Here is a 17,577-nt window from a genome sequence, read left to right on the forward strand (position 1 = left end):
TTTTTATTTAGTTTCCATTACAGTTGACATTCAATTATTATTTTGTACTAGAGGCCCAGTGCACAAAATTCGTCCCTCAGCCCAGCCTGCACCCCTCCAATCTGGGACCCTTCTCACAATCCAGGACTGCTGGCTCCCAACTACTTGCCCGCCTACCTTCCTGATTGCCTCTAACCACTTCTGCCTGCCAGCCTGATAACCCCCTAACTACCTCCCTGCCAGCCTGATTGATGCTTAACTGCTACCCTGCCAGCTTGTTTGCCCCTAACTTCCCTCCCCTGCAGACCTGGTCCCCCCCAACTGTCCTTTCCTGCAAGCCCAGTTGCCCCCAAATTCCCTCCTCTGCCAGCCTGGTCCCTCCCCTGCTGGCCTGATCACCCACAACTGCCCTCCCTTGCAGGTCTGGTCCCTCCCAACTGCCTTCCCCTGCTGGCCATCTTGTGGCGGCCATATTGTGTCCTCTTGGACACAGCCAAGTTGTGTGTTGAAGTGATGGTCAATTTGCATATTACTCTTTTATTAGCTAAGATAAAGGCCTGTTACATGGGTGGTGGCCAGCTGGATTGCCCTGAAGGGTGTCCTGGATCAGGATAAAGATTCCCTTGGAGCATGGGGCCACCTGGGCGATGGGCCTATGATGGTTTGCAGGCGGGCCCACACCCCCCCCCCCCCCCCCCCCCCCCGGTGACCCAAGTGGAGGCCCTGGTATCTGGGATTTATCTTCTATAATTGAGAATTTGTAGCCTTGAGCAGAGCCAAACCTCCTGCTTGCTCTGTGGCCCTGGCCATTTCTGTTGGGAATTGTTTATCTTCTATAATTGAAACTTTGTTGACTTGAGTGAAGGCCTAGGCAGGCCAGGGTGTGCAGAAAGCTTGGCTTCCTCTATTATCAGGGAAACCCAAGCCTCCTGCTCGCTCTGTGGCCACAGACATCTAGGTTGGGTTGATTTGCAGACTCACTCCTGATTGGCTTGTGGGTGTGGCTTGTGGGTATAGTGGAGGTATGGTCAATTTGCATATTACTCTTTTATTAGATAGAATTAGTTTCGCACAGTGGTTAGATAATCATATACTTTACAAAGATATCTCCCCAATATTTCAAGCATACCTGGCACTATACATAATTATTACAATGTTACTGACTATACTCCCTATACTGTACTTTACATCCCCATGACCATTTTGTAACTGCCAATTTGTATTTTTTAATCACTCCACCTTTTTCTTTTCTTTCTTTATTTTTTCATTTCACCTTTTTCACCCACTGCCTCTCCCCTATGGCAACCATCAGTCTATTCTATGCATAGAAATAAGCCTGTTTCTATTTTATTTGGGAGCCTTTCATTAAAACCAATATTAAATTAAGGACACATTCTCGGATGTTTATGTATATTATGCATGAATGTTTTAAATCCACTGCAATTTTAAGTAAATGTCTATTATTATATTTGACAATTTATATTAGAAGACCTAGTATGGGAAAACTAAGAAAGAAATGCTTATGCATTAATTTTCCATGCTCTTGTAGCATCTATAAAACTGTGAGCGCTCCAACATATAAATGCTGAGCTGTTAAGGCAATTATTTGCCATGTCTTCCCAGTACATGACCTGAGACAAGGTGAGAACAAAGAGATGGGGCAGAAAAGTAACCATCAGTAGAGAAAGACAAGGTTCATGCTGGTTCTGATGAGGTGCACATGGGCAGCTGCTAAATCCAGCCACTGTTCTGACTCTTGGTCAACACCAGTGTAGCTAGAATCTTTTCTTAAATATAAACTCACATAAGCCAAGAAGCTGGGTCTAGGGAAGGCAAAGAACTCAATCTTCAGGATATAAGGCACTCAAAGGGGACAGCTAGAAGGGTAGGGACACACCCAAAGCTATCTGGTTCGAAGGGTTGTTTCACAGGACCCTTATCTTAGATGAGCTAAATTCATCCTAAACTAATTATACTGCTCTGCACACAACCTCCACACAATCTCTGTATTCAGTGAGTTTTACAAATAAAACAATGACTTAATTTAATTTGAATTTCTCGCACTTTCTCTTTACTCTAGCCAGTTACTCCTCCAGTAGCCTATCTATCATTTCTAAAGACACACTGAGTACATAACATTATAAGGGGAAAAGCACATACCTGACACTTCATCCATCTATTGTACTTCCCTCCTGTGAATGCCAAATTGCTATACAAGTGTAATAGCAAACTCCAGATTCCCCTTGCCTGCCTCCCCCACCCCTCTGACACACACACACACACAAACTCACACACACACAAACACGCATGCACACACACATTCACTCAACAAGGCACTGCTCCTGACACCCTGAACTTTCAATCCCTAGTCAACACTGAAGAATAGTCACTAACATCTCCCTGGCCTATCTCTTCGCTCTGGGTCTCACACACCCACCTATTCAGTCCTAGGTGAAACGGTTGCCAACATCACAAAGCATCTTTAAGAAACTGTAATAGATTAAAGAACATAGTTTTTCTCTTTAATCTTATCCACTGTAGATCAAGAATATTCTTGGGAGAAAAATTAGTGTTGCTCTAATTTATTCATCACCCCTCTTCTCCCCCTACCTCCCTGCTCTATAAATTAGGATGTGCTCAGATACAAGGAAGGGAATACATGGATAACAATGGCTTAAACTAGGGGTGTCGAACTCAATCAGAGAAGGGGCCAAAATCTAAAATCCAGCCTAAATTGCGGGCCGAATGGTTTACTGAACTGTCATAAACTGTCATTGTGATGGAAACACAGCGGAGTGCAGTGATGACAGCGCGGTGCGGGCCACATTGCAAGGCCTGGCGGGACGGATTTGGCCCGCGGGCCTTGTGTTTGACACATGTGGCTTAAACCATTGTTGACCTTACTAAAAATGCCTTATAAAGTAAACCTAGAGTTGCTTTGACCTCTCGGCAATGTTGAGAAGGACCCAGGTTCTTCTTATCCTACTATTTCACTATCCTTAGCATGTTGGCATTAATCTATAATAAAATTAAAAAAATATGCTAATTAGACTGGACAGCCAAATGACCTCTATCTAGACATTATTCCAGAGGTCCTTCTGATGAAGTTGCTGTGGCAGGGGCCAAGGCAGAGGCAGTTAGGGGTGAATAGGCAGAGTGGTTAGGAGTGATCAAGCAGGCCGATGAGCAGTTAGGGGTGATCAGGTAGGCAGGTAGGCAGAGGGGTTAGGGGCAATCAGGCAAGCAGTTAGGGGCAATCAGGCAGCTAGGCCAGTGGTTAGGGGTGATCAGGCATGCAGGCATAGGGGTTAGGGGTGATCAGGCAGGCGGGTGAGCAGTTAGGGGCATCAGTCAGACAGGCAGGCAGAGAGGTTAGGGATGATCAGGCAGGTGGTTGGAGTGATGAGGCAGGCAAGCAGAGTGGTTAGGGGTGATTAGGCAGGCAGGCAGGCAAGCAGTTAGGAGCCAGTGGTCCCAGATTGAGAGAGGGTACAGGCTGGGCTGAGGGACAATTTTGTGCACTGAGCCTCTAGTTTTCAATATTGCCTCCAGTTTCAAAATGGCCACCACAGTTCCAGGCATCATGTCTTTATGTGGCAGTGTCTCATATGGGAAAAAGGGTGACTGAGGATAAAATATATATATATATATATATAATTGCTCTCTTTCAGGAACCTCAAGCAAAGAAACAAATATTTATCAAAAGCTCATAAAACTGCCCTGGCTGTTTTGGGCTCAGTTAGTTGGGCATTATCCCATGTACCCACAGATTGCTGGTTCGATTCCCAGTTAGAGCTAATGTCCAAGTTGTGGGCTTATTCCCAGGTAGGGGACTTGCATGAGGCAGTTGATCAAAGTTTCTGTCTCCCTGTCTCTCTCTCTTTCTCTTTCTCCCTCTCTCTTCCTCTCTCTGAAATCAATAAGATAAAATAATTAAAATTAAGAAATAAGCTCATAAGACTGCTTTTTACCTTTCAATGGCTGCTGCCCAACCTTAGGACAATATTGGCAAAATAAGTCGAAGGTGTTCATGGGTTAACTCACTGGGCATGAGAAAGAAAATGGTGAGTTCTTTAGTAAGGAGGAAAAAAGCTAGATATACTGGTAGATAACTTACCATGTCTGCCATGCATCACCACAAGGGTTCTGAGGAATGTCACTGGATATCTGGGCTTTTTTCTTTTTTTTTTTTTTAAATAATGAGCATTTACTTTATTTTTTTTAAAATATATTTTATTGATTTTTTACAGAGATTAAGGGAGAGAGAGAGAGAGCTAGAAACGTCAATGAGAGAGAAACATTGACCAGCTGCCTCTTGCACACCCCTTACTGGGGATGTACCCACAACCAACGTACATGCCCCTGACCGGAATCGAACCTGGGACCTTTCAGTCCACAGACCGACGCTCTACCACTGAGCCAAACTGGTTTCAGCATATCTGGGCTTCTTTGATCTTTCCTCCCTCCCTTTCTCTCTCCCTCACTTTCTCCCTCCTTCTTTCCTTCTTTCTTCCCACTACTAAGGGGAATTTAAGTAAAATAAAAATGTGGCATAATTCTCACCAAGTTCTATTTATCCTTTCTATGTATAGTTTAGTTCCTTAATAAATAATATTTTTTATATATATATATATCTCTAAGAAGCTGTAGAAAAAGAAATTAAATAACCGAGTTCCTAAAATACTTTAAAAATTATATCATACTTCCTTATTTGTTTACTTGGAAATTTCAGCTCTGCTTTATTTCATTCTCGGTTTCTCAGTTGCTTTGATGGGTAGTTGATACTGTAAATTAAGTTCCTCAGCTCCTCTTCCTATCAAGTATTTGTTTCAACATTTATTGAGGGCCTGCTGTCTAAACACTCCAGAAGAGTTGCATATGTAAAGCAACCCTAAAAGTTCCAGAAAGAAATACTAATGATATAAATACATCTATAACATCATTTTGATTTTTAGGAACGGAGTTTTCTTAAAACAAGGTATGTCAACACATCTTGAAGTAACATCTGTGTTCCTCCTTACTTTCCTATCAATCTACTTTACTCCCTTAAGGTTGTTTTTTTTTCTTTCCCCTTTAAGAGTAACTCTATTTATCTGAATCAATCCATTTATTCCTTATTTTTCAAGTTTGGAGAGATGGAGAGATAGATCACTTCCAGACATCTACAGTAAAATGCTTTACCTGTAATTCCTGCTGAGTAAACTGATTTTAATTATATGACATTTAAAAATTTCTCTCACAGGCATTGTAAATAAGAGTTTTCAGTGTAAGAACAAGTTATCACTCGGGCTCTCACTGTTAGGGACACTCTTATTCCAAACAAAAAATCCATGTCACTATGTCAGGGTTATAAATAGACCACAGCAGTTTTGATATCACGGATGTTTATGGCAGTCACACTTTAAGATTACTGAAAAATTTCATATGTGTGCATTGTGTCAATCATAACTTTACAGAGAAAACTGAGAAAAGTGATTGTTTGGCATTCACTGGGTACCATTCCTAGAAAGACTCTAGAAAGACTAAAATGTGACTATAAATCACATAACACTATTTATTAACATTTGGATATTAGGATAGTGAGTTTTCCCGACAGTTCCCCAAAGTAAAGTTAGAGAGTCCCTGTCACCCGTAACAATCATGTGTGCACTACACTTACATGCTCCTAATGTGACAGTCATGTTCTTTTCAATGGTTCCTTTTCCTCTGCCGTCACCTACTGTCTAAACACTCCAGAAGAATTTCGTGCACCAGGCCTCTAGTTTCTAAATAATTGTGAAACTAAAATAAAATAGATGGCTATATTAATAAAAGATAATTTCATACTCACCACTCTTAAACAATCCAGAACAAATCTTGCTCAGAAGAAGTTTTTGACGCAACTGCAGAACTTCAGCTTCCAAGCTTTCAACTTTAGCTCTCCACTCCGACTCCTGCCCAGACACTACCCTCGCAAGGTGCTCTGTGTATTCTCTGCTGCTCTTGTCTGCTGGTTTTGAGCGGATAATCGCCAAGGCCAGAGCTAGCTTTGCAGTTCTCAGATACCATACTTGATGATCTGTACTGGCTTCTATCCCTATGGGGCAATAAGAAAAAAAGTTATAGAAGTGCCTTTTAACTTTTGTACTGCATTTTATCGGGTCTAGTAATAATTAATGTCGTTTTTAAACATTTTAAAATCTTGCTTGGCGTTGACTTGTATTGACATAACCTTCAAACACGTGGTATCTACAGAACGTGTGAAGTGCAATTAACAAGTTTTGCTTGAAAAAGTTTGTGTTTGGTTTGGTTTTTGTTGCAAAACTAGGGCTAAGAAGATGGCGGATGAAGAGCATATTCGGCACTGCATGCTTAACGAGTTCCAATTAGGAAGAAAAGCAAGTGAGGCTGCAAAAAACATCTGTAGTGCTCTTGGTCAAGATGCAGTTAGCGCCAGAAAATGCCAGCATTGGTTTGAGAAATTTCGCGAGGGAAATTTTTCATTAGATGACAAGAGTGGTCGAGACCGTGTGTCCAATTTTGATCAAGAAGCTCTTCAAGCTCTTTTGGTGCAAAATCCTCAAATTACCCAACAAGAGCTTGCGACAACTTTAAATTGTTCACAAAAAACAATTTCCAATCAATTGCGTGCACTTGGCAAAGTCCAAAAGTTTGGAAAATGGGTTCCTCATGAGTTGACCGACAACAACCGTAATCAAAGAGTCACAATTTGCAGTTTGCTCCTCTCTCGTCAAAACCGTTTGCCGTTTTTAGAGCAAATTGTTACCGGAGATGAAGAATGGGTGCTGTATGTTAATTTGAAAAGGCGGCCTCAATGGTTGGATAAAAATGAGGCTCCGCAGCCCACGCCAAAACCTGACTTGCATGCGAAAAAAGTGATGTTGTGTTTGGTGGAATTTTAAAGGAATTCTTCATTATGAACTTTTACCATCTAACCAAACCATTACAAGTGCAGTGTATAGTGCCCAATTGGAAAGGTTAGCCCAAGCTTTAAGAGAAAAAGAACCCGCGCTGATTAATCGCAAGGGCGTAATTCTTCACCACGATAACACACGACCACATACTGCCAAGAATCACTGCTGAAAAACTGCGCCAGTTGGAATGGGAAGTTCTCCCTCAACCTGCATATTCTCCTGATATTGCCCCTTCCGATTACCATTTGTTTCATTCTTTGCAAAACTTTCTTCTTGGAAAAAAATTTAATAATGAAGAATGCCTCAAAAATGCATTGACCGAATTTTTTGCATCAAAATCACAAGAATTTTAGAACAGAGGGATTAAAATGCTTCCTGAGTGTTGGGCACAAGTAGTAGAAAACAACGGCAACTATATTGTTGATTAAATTTTGTTGTATTGTTTAAATAAATTCGATTTTAAAAAGTATTAGAAAACGACATTAATTATTACTAGACCTATTATTTGCTCAAAATTGATTTTACAGAGTAACACTAATTAGTAAGTTTATAATACCAATTGACACTAAGTAACAAAAAAATTTCTCAGGAACTGAAAGCATTATGAAAAATTTGCAGAAGAAAAAATCTATTCACATGCATATTAAGTTTATTAATATTAAAACAACAGGCTCAGACAATTTGACAAATTCTTGGGATGGAAAACACATACATTAATTCACTTAGTGATATCTAACAAATGGCATACATTAGAATCTCAGTATATATATATATATATATATATATTTATATATTTATATATATATATAATCACACACACACAGATGTGATCCCATCTCCCCAAATTCTAATTCAGTAAATCAGGGATAGAACTGATACTTTTTTGTAACTTTTCTTATTTTTTAATTACAGTTGACAAACAATATTATAATAGTTCCAGGTGTATAACATAATGATTAGACATTTATATAACTTACAAAATAATCACCCAGATGAGTCTAGTACTTGTCTAATGCCATGCATAGCTATAATAATATTGACTAGAGGCCCAGTGCATGAAATCATGCACAGGTAGGGTCCAGCCGCCTGGCCCCAATTGGGGCAGATTAGGGCTGGGCCTGTCAGGAGGAGGATATGGCAGGAGGTTGGCCAGCCAGCACCACCCGATTGATTTTGGGAGGGCTGATCAGGGATGGAGCTGGATAGGAAGAGGGGCCTTGGGCCCATTAGGGAAGTAGGGGCTGACTGGGGGTAGGGCCAGCCATGGGGAAGGGCTGAGGGTGGTGGGCCAACTGGCCCCACCCGCAAATGGGGTGGGGGGAGCAATCGAGGGCCAGCAGCCTGGGGGAGAAAATCATGGGTGGCTGGCTGGCAGGCCCAGTTCCTGATCAGAGTAGGAGGGCTGATCTGGGGTGGACCTGGAGTGGGGAGGGGCTGCAGGAGGTTGGCTGGTCCTGCCCCCTATTGGGGTAGGGGGGCAATCAGGGGTGTGTCCAAATGATGGAAGGGAATGCGAGCCAATCAGTGTGGTGGGAGCCCGTCAGGGGCAAGGCCGGCCAGGAGGAGGGGCTGCAAGAGGTTGCCCGTGGGCCTCACCCCCAAATGAGGGTGGGAAAGGCTGATCAGGGGCAGGGCCAGCTGGGGGAGGGGCAGCGGGAGGTTAGACAGCTGGCCCTACTCCCTGATTGGAATGGTTTGCTGGCTGCAGTGGGCTTCATAGTGACAGGTCGTTCCAGATGCCACAGTGTTCCAGTCACTGGCTTTTTATATATGTAGATGATGTTATCTATGCTATACTTTGCAATCCTATAACTGTTTTCATAACTGGCAACTGTACATCTTAATCCCTTCCCCTTTTTCACCCATCCCCTGAGCTTCCCTGCCATCTGGAAGCCATCAAAATGTTCTCTGAATCTATGATTTTGTTTCTATCTTCTTTGTTCATTTATTTTATTTTTTTGATTCCACATATCAGTGAAATCACATGGTATTTGTCTTTCTCTGTCTGGCAAATTTCACTTAGCAGAATACCTTCTAGGTCCATCCATGTAGTCGCAAATGTCAAGATTTCTTTTTTTTTTTTTTTTTTTTTTTTTGTCTACTATTTCATTGTATATATGTACCATCTCTTCTTTGTCCACTTGTTTATCGGAAGACACTTAGGTTGCTTCTCTACCTTGGCTATTATAAATAATGCTGTAATGAACATAGGGGAGCATATGTCTTTTTAAATTAGTATTTTGGAAATCTTCAAGTAAATACCCAGAATTACTAAGACATATGGTAGTTCCAGTTTTATAGTATTTTTGAGCATCTTCTGTACTGTTTTCCATAATGGCTGCAATCCCACCAATTTGAAATTCCACCAACAGTGCACAAGTGTTCCCTTTTCTCCACATCCTCACCAATAGCTGTTATTTGTTTTTGTTTAGTTATTGATGATAGCAATTCTGGCAGGTGTGAGGTGATATTTCATTGTGGTTTAAATTAGCATTTCCCTGATGATTAGTAATGTTGAGCATCTATTGGCCATCTGTATGTCCTCGTTGGAGAAATGTCTATTCAGGTCTTCTGCTATTTTTTAATTTATTGTTTTTTTTTATGTTAAGTAGTAAGAATTCCTCATATATTTTGGATATTAACTCCTTATTGAATGTATCATTTCCAAATGTCTTCTTCCACTCCTCAACAGGTTGTCTTTTCGTTGCTAATGGTTTCTTCATTGTGAAAAACTCTTTAATTTGATACAGTCCCATTTTGTATGTTTCCCTTGCCTGAGGAAACACATCCAAAAATTGATTTATTACTGATTGATGTTAAAATTTTTACCACCTATGTATTATTCTAGAAGTTTTATGGTTTCAGGTCTTACATTTACATATTTAGTCCATTTTTAGTTTTTTCTTGTATAGGGTGTAAGAAAATGATCCACTTTCATACTTTGGCATGCATATGTTCAGTTTTCTCAACACCATTTATTAAAAAGCCTGTCTTTATCCCATTATATAGTTTTGCCTCCATTTCATAGATTAAATGACCATGTAGGTGTGGGTTTATTTCTGGGTTCTCTATTCTGTTCCATTGAACTTTTTTTTCTTTTCTTTTTTTTAAATACATTTTTATTGATTTTCTACAGAGAGAAAGGGAGATAGCTTAAAAGATGGATAAGAAAGAAACATCAATCAGCTGCCTCCTGCAGCTGCCCCTGCATGACCCCTATGTGCCCTTGACTGGAATCGAACCTGGGACCTTTCAGTCCGCAGGCTGACACTCTATCCACTGAGCCAAATCAGTTTCAGCTCCATTGAATTTTATGTATGTTTTTATACTAGTACTATGCTGTTTTGATTATTATAGTCTTGTAGTATACTTCGATATCAGGTAGAGTGATACCTCCAACTTTAGTATTCTTTCTCAATACCGCTTTAGATATCCATGTGCTGTTAGCAAGGTAAAGATAATTCTGTTTCTCCTAAAATGTTGTGGGAGAAATGAGCTTCCAAAACATAGTATCTGTTTTATTTAGGAAAGATCAGTAGTAACTTTCAGAAAACCTTTTTTTTTTTTTTAATTATCTTTCTCTTTTGTTTTCCTTTCTTAAATAATTAAATTTATTGGTGTTACATTGATTAATAAGATTATATAGGTTTCAAATATATATTTCTATAATATATGATCTGCATACTGTACTGTGGGCCCACCACACAAAGTCGAATCTTCTGTTTCTACATATTTTAAAACTTTTAAAATATTTAATGTATACTCAAATAATTATAGTAAGTAATTAAAATGAACATTTAATGTTCCTGTAAGATATTTAGTGTCCTTGAATTCTTAATAGCTGAAAATTTAAAATTAACAGTCTTTTTAAAATAGTCTTCTTTCAAAAGTGCTTTCTTCTTCTTTGCATTGGAGAACAGGGCTTTGAAAAATCTAGTCACATTCCTTAGGACCTCTGGGTTCCCCTCAAAACAATTTATAATAATAATAGTGTAATATGCTAATTAGACCTGACATCCTTTAGGATGAAGCCAGGCTGCCAGGGAAACCCGGGTCCTAAATGCCTGCTGGCAGCTGGAGGGAAGCCTGGGTCCCGGGTGCCAGAGGGAAGCCAGTGCTGGCAGCCAGGGGAAGAAAGGCCTACTCTTGCATGAATTTCATGCATGGGGCCTCTTCTGTGTACATAAATATCTACTCTGCAAACAGTATTTTGACAATATTTATCTGTCCAATTTCTCCTATCCTCACTTTTCTCTAATATAATTTGCCATAACAAACTCTATAAACTGTCAATACTACAGTACTTTGAATTATAATCCTGAAGTCTAAAATTAGTTCATCTCCAAGATCACTGATGAAAATTCTGTATGAGAGCCCCAGGTCACTCCTATACAGGACTGGTAGAAGTTTAAATAAGATGACCATTCAGGAGAATATTTCCTTAATATGTATCAAACACCTTCAAGTATTTATGCCCTTTGGTCCAAAATAGGTTCTAACACTTTAACTTAACATTTTATTTTAAAGAAATGATCAGATCTATGAACAAAACTTCATGCTCACAGATAATCTTACAGGATTATTTATAATTACCAAAAAAATCCCACCAAAACCTAGAACAAAACTTGATACCAGTTTGAACATCTAACAATAGATACATTCATTAAATTGTGACCTATTATACAATTCAATTGAAAATGTTTTTGAAAATATTTCAAAGTATGTGAACATATTTTCCACATGATGTTAAGTACAGAGTAAAATGTAAGCGTAAATGCAATAAAATTGAACATTTGAGAGAAAATATCTACAGAGATTGGAATATTAATAGATTTAGAAATAATTGGGAGGGAGGAATGGAGAGAAAAAAGAGAAAGAGGGAAGGGGGAAGGAGAAAAGAAAACTTGAGTGATTTAAAATACAAATGATACATTATGAGTTGTTGAAGTAGAATTTTATTTTCTTATTTATACTTTTTTATAGTTTCCAAGTTTTTCACAATGAACCTCATAAACATATAAGACATAAAAATGTCTTAATGCTATTTCTACAGAAATATCCTCTATTCTACTTTTCAAAGTAGAAATTATAGGAAAAAATTAAGACAGTTTTTTAATAAAGCCCCAGAACTTTATACCAATCATTTTATGGTTATGATAAGAAGCGCCAGCCTGTGGTGCTCATGTCCTGAATTCTAAGACGTCTCTAACTATAAAACACATCAGTCCAACAGCAGCTTGGGAGAGGGGGGTAAAATAATAGCACATTAAACATACTCAAAACTTTAACCTATCAACAAAGGACTTTCAAAATTGAGCAAACACAATCATTAAAATGAGAATTTTGTCTCCCAAATTCTCTAATCTCCCTGATCAGCTTTCCCCAAAGTCTACTAAGTTTGTGAAGTTCAGACCTTTCCATGTCTACAAGTAGAGTTATGCACAAAACTTTATTCCCATAGATAATCTTTAGAACTAATAATTACCAAAAAATCATTCAGATGTGTTTGGTGTTTCTTCAACTATTTCAAAGCACACAATATGTTCTGAAGGTGGGACAAAAAAGCTTTCCAATATGACCAAGCAGCACACTACTCGACACCACATCCCCGAAGCAGGAGCACTGACTGGCTTGTAGTAAGAACTCAACTAAATTCCTGAATGAGTAAATAAATGAATGAATATATCAATGAAGGTCAGGCAGTCACAGCTGCTTGGCCAGATCTTAATCCTGGCTCTCATCAGTAAATCTTTGTGGATTACATCCTAGGGAGAATAGCCCTGGAGGGGGGATGGATTAGGAGGGGAATTTAATTAGTTAATCTATAGGTCCCATGTCTTTCACTTTGTGATGTGTCCTTTCTTGTCTATTTCCAGTGAATATATCGAATACTTCCTCTAAACTTATGCCTTTCTACAGTATAACTTTAAACTTTCATCAGAACAATTTCTGAGTAAAGAAAATATATGAAATCTAGTTCATACAGAGGTTTATTAGGTAAATTATAAGGGAGAAAGCCAGATTTTATTTCATTGTGAACACAATAAATACAGTAATTGCCTTCTCATCAAAGCAAGAAACTGAAGAAGACTGACTGAACATTATTTAAGTCACTGAGATAAATATGATAAGGACAAGAGTCTGAGTATATGAAGAAGTCCACATATACCATGATGATTGAATGTGCATTTAGCAAATGTTGGTCTGGGGCACAGCAAGCTCTCCTAATGCCAGAAAAGTAAGCTATTGTAAGACTTTTTAGAGAATTACTTTCAATAAACATACAGAATCTAATATACAATTTTTTTATTAGTTCCAGTTGACAACCCCCTATTATTGGTGTAGCTTCAATACACACTGTATTGTGAAATGCTCATCAGATTAACATCATGTGAATTTTAAATTAAAAAATCAGGAGTTAGTCAAGATTTGAAGATTCTCCACTTGAATTATTAAGGAGGCCTTGAAAAAGCCTTATCAGCAAAGAAAATCTGTGCATGACAAGAGACTAGTAAGGATAGAAGGATGCTTGTTTTATTTTATTTTTTCTGTTTCATTTCCATCAAAACAGGCCAATTAACTATAATTTCCCTCTTTTTGAAAGAGTTAACTAATTACAGACTTTCAATGTCTATAGAGTCTCTTAACAAGGCTTTCTTTTAAAAACTATATATTTTATTGATTTCAGAGAGGAAGGGAGAGGGAGAGAATCATTGATTGGCTGCTTCCTGCAGGCCCCCTACTCGATGGGGATGGAGCCTGCACCTCAGGCATATGTCCTAATTGGAATCTTACCGAGAACTCCTGGTTCATAAATCAATATATAACCACCGAGCCGACCAGCGGGCAACACTGCTTTATTTTTTACACAAACTTGCACCCCTCACCTTTTGATTCCTAAATATTTCTTTTTTTTTTTTTTGGCATATGAAAGGTTTTCTCTGGATTCTGGCAAGAAACTTGTGTAGAATTTCATACAGGAAAACACATCAAACACATGTTATAAATCAGCAAAAAAGAACACTGATTCAGAAATACAAAGTCAAAACAGCACAAGCAGCAATTATTCTCCACTAAGTATTTCATACACTGAGGTGGACATAATCCTCATCACCAAAACAAGTATAATGTTCTTTAGGGCACACAAAAATAGCCGATAGTTAACCCAACTTAAAGCTATACCCTCTGCAAATCTGAAATCTTTATGAGGCTACACTTTGGAAATGGAAAAAGTTAAAATGAAAATATATTATAGAATAAAGCCAGAAACCTAAGAAACACCCAAAAGAGGCAACAGAGAGAGGGTCAGCCAGCCCCAGCATAGAGGAACAACTGGCTTCTGGGAACCAGCAAGCCAGAGCCGCGCTTCAAGAAAAACAAGAGTGAAGAGGGGAGTAGGCAAGGCACAAAGCCCTGTGGAAAAGGTACATGACGCTATCATAAGAAGTCCCATTTTGTGAATGACACATTGGAAAATAAGATGTGTTTTGCAGTGACTATTATATAATGTCATCTTGGACTTCATTTTTGTGTACACTTAAGATATGAACTCAAGAAAGCACAAGCAGCCCATAGAAACATTTTCTTTAAGGCTCATTTTTAAGTCTTAAAAAATGCTCTAATTCTCATCCGTCCCACTTACTTAAATCTCACCAAGGAGAGCATCACAGCAACTGACAATGCTTCATAGCTTTTCACAGGGCTTCATTTTACAAATAAATCTAGTATTTCTTTTACTTTCTACTTAAATTTGCATTTAAAAAACAGAGTTCTAATTTTTCTAGCCTATTAAAAGAGAGGAATTGTTTCATAAATACTGAGCACTTTGATTCTAGACATTCTCTAGCACATGATGTCCTTTGCATGTTTATCCCTTTAAACTCAACTCCTCAACTTGCTCCAAACACCACCACCCCCCTCCCCCCCGCCACACACACACACACACACACACACACTATTGCCTTTGTTGTAAGTCAGTCATCACTCAGGGCTGGTCCTTATGCTTTCTTTCCATTACAACTATCTGTTCCCACCTGTGCCTGCCTAGAATGTCAACTTAGTTCTATGATTGCATATCCTCCAAAGTCAGACAGTGACAGACTCCCCTACTTTCACAGCACTTAAGTTGCATCCTATATCAATACAAAGCTCTTTTCTACCAACTACGTGTTAATTCACAGGATCCATGCTACCTATCCCTGTCCCACTTGGTAGCACTACAAACCCTAACCAACTAAGGAATACTAGAAGAAGCTGCAAGCCAGTAAACACACACACACACACACACACACACACACACACACACACACACACACACACACAAAAAAAAACCCACACACAAAACAGTATGATATCCTCTTGGGCAACAACAACAACAACAAAACAGCATAAAGTAGATATCCCTGGGTACCAGGTTAGGGCATCCAAATCAGGAATTAGTCCTTAGCTATCCTCCCACTATTAGAACCAATACTTACCTCTACCCATGTGACAGGATCCATTTAAGTAAAAAATGATGGCAATCCCTATGGCCTAACAGCTATTATCTACTTTTCCCAGGCAACTATACCAAACTTTCCAATTCTTCATTGATCTACCCATGAGAATGTGCTTCCCTCCTTAAAATTTAGATCTGACCAACCTGAAATTACCAACCCAAATTCATCATAGCCAACCATGGCCAGGCCTGAACCTTGGTGCCCAGTGAAGTATAGGCAGAACAGCAGCTACGTAGGCTTTTTTTTTTTTTTTTTAAGTAACACCATTTGTATTAAGAATTTCTAGAACTTTTTTTTTTAAATCATGCTATCTTGTGACCATGAAAGAGGTCTTTTTTTTTTTTAATATCATCAATCTATTTCATCTTATAAATAGAATACTTAAACAATAGAAATATGATAAGTCCTAGCTACATCAGTGGTTCAGTTTTACTCCAGGGTAATCAATTAAAGTCATTTGTTTAAAACCATAGGAATTTCTTAAAGTAGCTCATGCCCTAAAAGAAATTCAGATCTTTAACTTAAGGTTTCTGAGTCTAAATCTATTTGTCCTTTCAATAACTATAAGAAATTTATAAAATTTGGGTTTTACCCTATTACAAATTTTACTGAACTATTAAATGAAAATTTACTGAGAAAATAAAGAAACATTATTAACTTACCCATATATTTGATAATTTATCTCAAAAAAATTTAAATCTAAATTGTCTACCTAAGTTATTTGACTTGAATATAAAGGGCTAAGTTGAAAATATTTAGGTTAAGGTAATCATCTATTTTTAGACAAACATGGGTTGAAAATAAAATATAAACACTAAACATAAGAAATCTGGGGTGGCTTTATTAATAGCAAACAAAAGAAACCTCATGACAAGAAAATATTACCAAGAGAGATATAGAGGAACATTTCATAATGATAAAAAGGTCAATTATTCAGTAAGATTAAAAAATCCTTAATGTGTATGCATATAATAGCAATTATAGAATTTCCAAAAATATGAAGCAAAAACTGAAAGAACTGTGGACAAAAAGGGGCCACATGCTAACCTGACTAGCTCAGGGAAGGCCTGCATGGTGACTTTGCAAATTCAGAGACCTAAAGTAACCACAAAGGATGGTCTGAAATTAAAACTTTTAAAATTGGCCAAAACCGGTTTGGTTCAGTGGTAGAGCTTCGGTCTGTGGACTGAAAGGTCCCAGGTTCGATTCTGATCAGGGGCATGTACATTGGTTGCGGGCACATCCCCGGTAGGGGGTGTGCAAGAGGCAGCTGGTCGGAGTTTCTCTCTCATCGATGTTTCTAGCTCTCTATCTCTCTCCCTTCCTCTCTGTAAAAAAATCAATAAAAATATATATTTTAAAATAAATAAATAAATAAATAAAACTTTTAAAACTGAAAAGCAGTTTATGGTGGGTATTCATGTCCTAGACCAGTATCTTGTTTGACAAAGGTCAATCTTTACCTTGACTGAGCCTGTCTATTGACTTTTTGCACCTATGATACCATATCCTTGGAATGTCAAAGTAATTTTCTTTTTTCTGGACCCCTCAAAGCACAGGCACAGGTCTGTGGAGACCACAGATCTCCTAATTGTTACTGAGTTCATTGTTGAATGTGAACTATCCTGTACCCATCTAAGTAAAAGAAGTATCTATCATTTTACTTTTTATCCAATCCAAGAGGTTTCCCCTTTGCTTTCTCCTGCCTCTCGAATCTATGACTAATGGATTTCATATAACCCACTTACATCTCTTTTTTTATTGTAATGCATAAAACAAGGTGCAAAACTGCCATTCTCCTAAGCACTATCTCAAGCCATTGAAATTCTGCTTTTGGGCATTTGTCAATAGCTTGGCTCAGATAAACTCATAAAGTTCTGCACAGATATTAATGTTTCTTATGTTGACAGAACTTGAGGAAGAGGTAGACAAACCCACAATCATATGTGAAGATTTTGACACACTTCTTTAAATAAATGATAGAATAATTAGACCTGGAATAATAATGATCTATACTAATAATAGAGGAATATGCAAATTATCTGGGATGCTGTCACATCACGACCATTCAGCAGGGTGGGTGGGGTGTGGGGCCCCAGGGCTGGACTCTGAGTCTTGCATGGTTTCATCCCACCCAGGCAGACTCCCCTGTGGTCCCGCAGCCAAATCCCAAGGTGGACCCAGGG

General features: G+C 38.6%; 1 protein-coding gene across 1 annotated transcript in view; it reads right to left on the minus strand.

Moving 5' to 3' along the window:
- MEI4 (meiotic double-stranded break formation protein 4) overlaps nt 1–17,577 on the minus strand; it is a 179,999-nt gene that overhangs the window by 113,458 nt on the left and 48,964 nt on the right. The window contains exon 2 of the mRNA XM_036415126.2: nt 5,810–6,121. Coding sequence (XP_036271019.1) covers nt 5,810–6,121 — 312 coding nt within the window. The remainder of the gene's footprint in view (nt 1–5,809; nt 6,122–17,577) is intronic.

Source organism: Pipistrellus kuhlii, unplaced genomic scaffold (genome assembly GCF_014108245.1).
Source record: "Pipistrellus kuhlii isolate mPipKuh1 unplaced genomic scaffold, mPipKuh1.p scaffold_m20_p_5, whole genome shotgun sequence".
Classification (NCBI taxonomy): Eukaryota; Metazoa; Chordata; class Mammalia; order Chiroptera; family Vespertilionidae; genus Pipistrellus; species Pipistrellus kuhlii.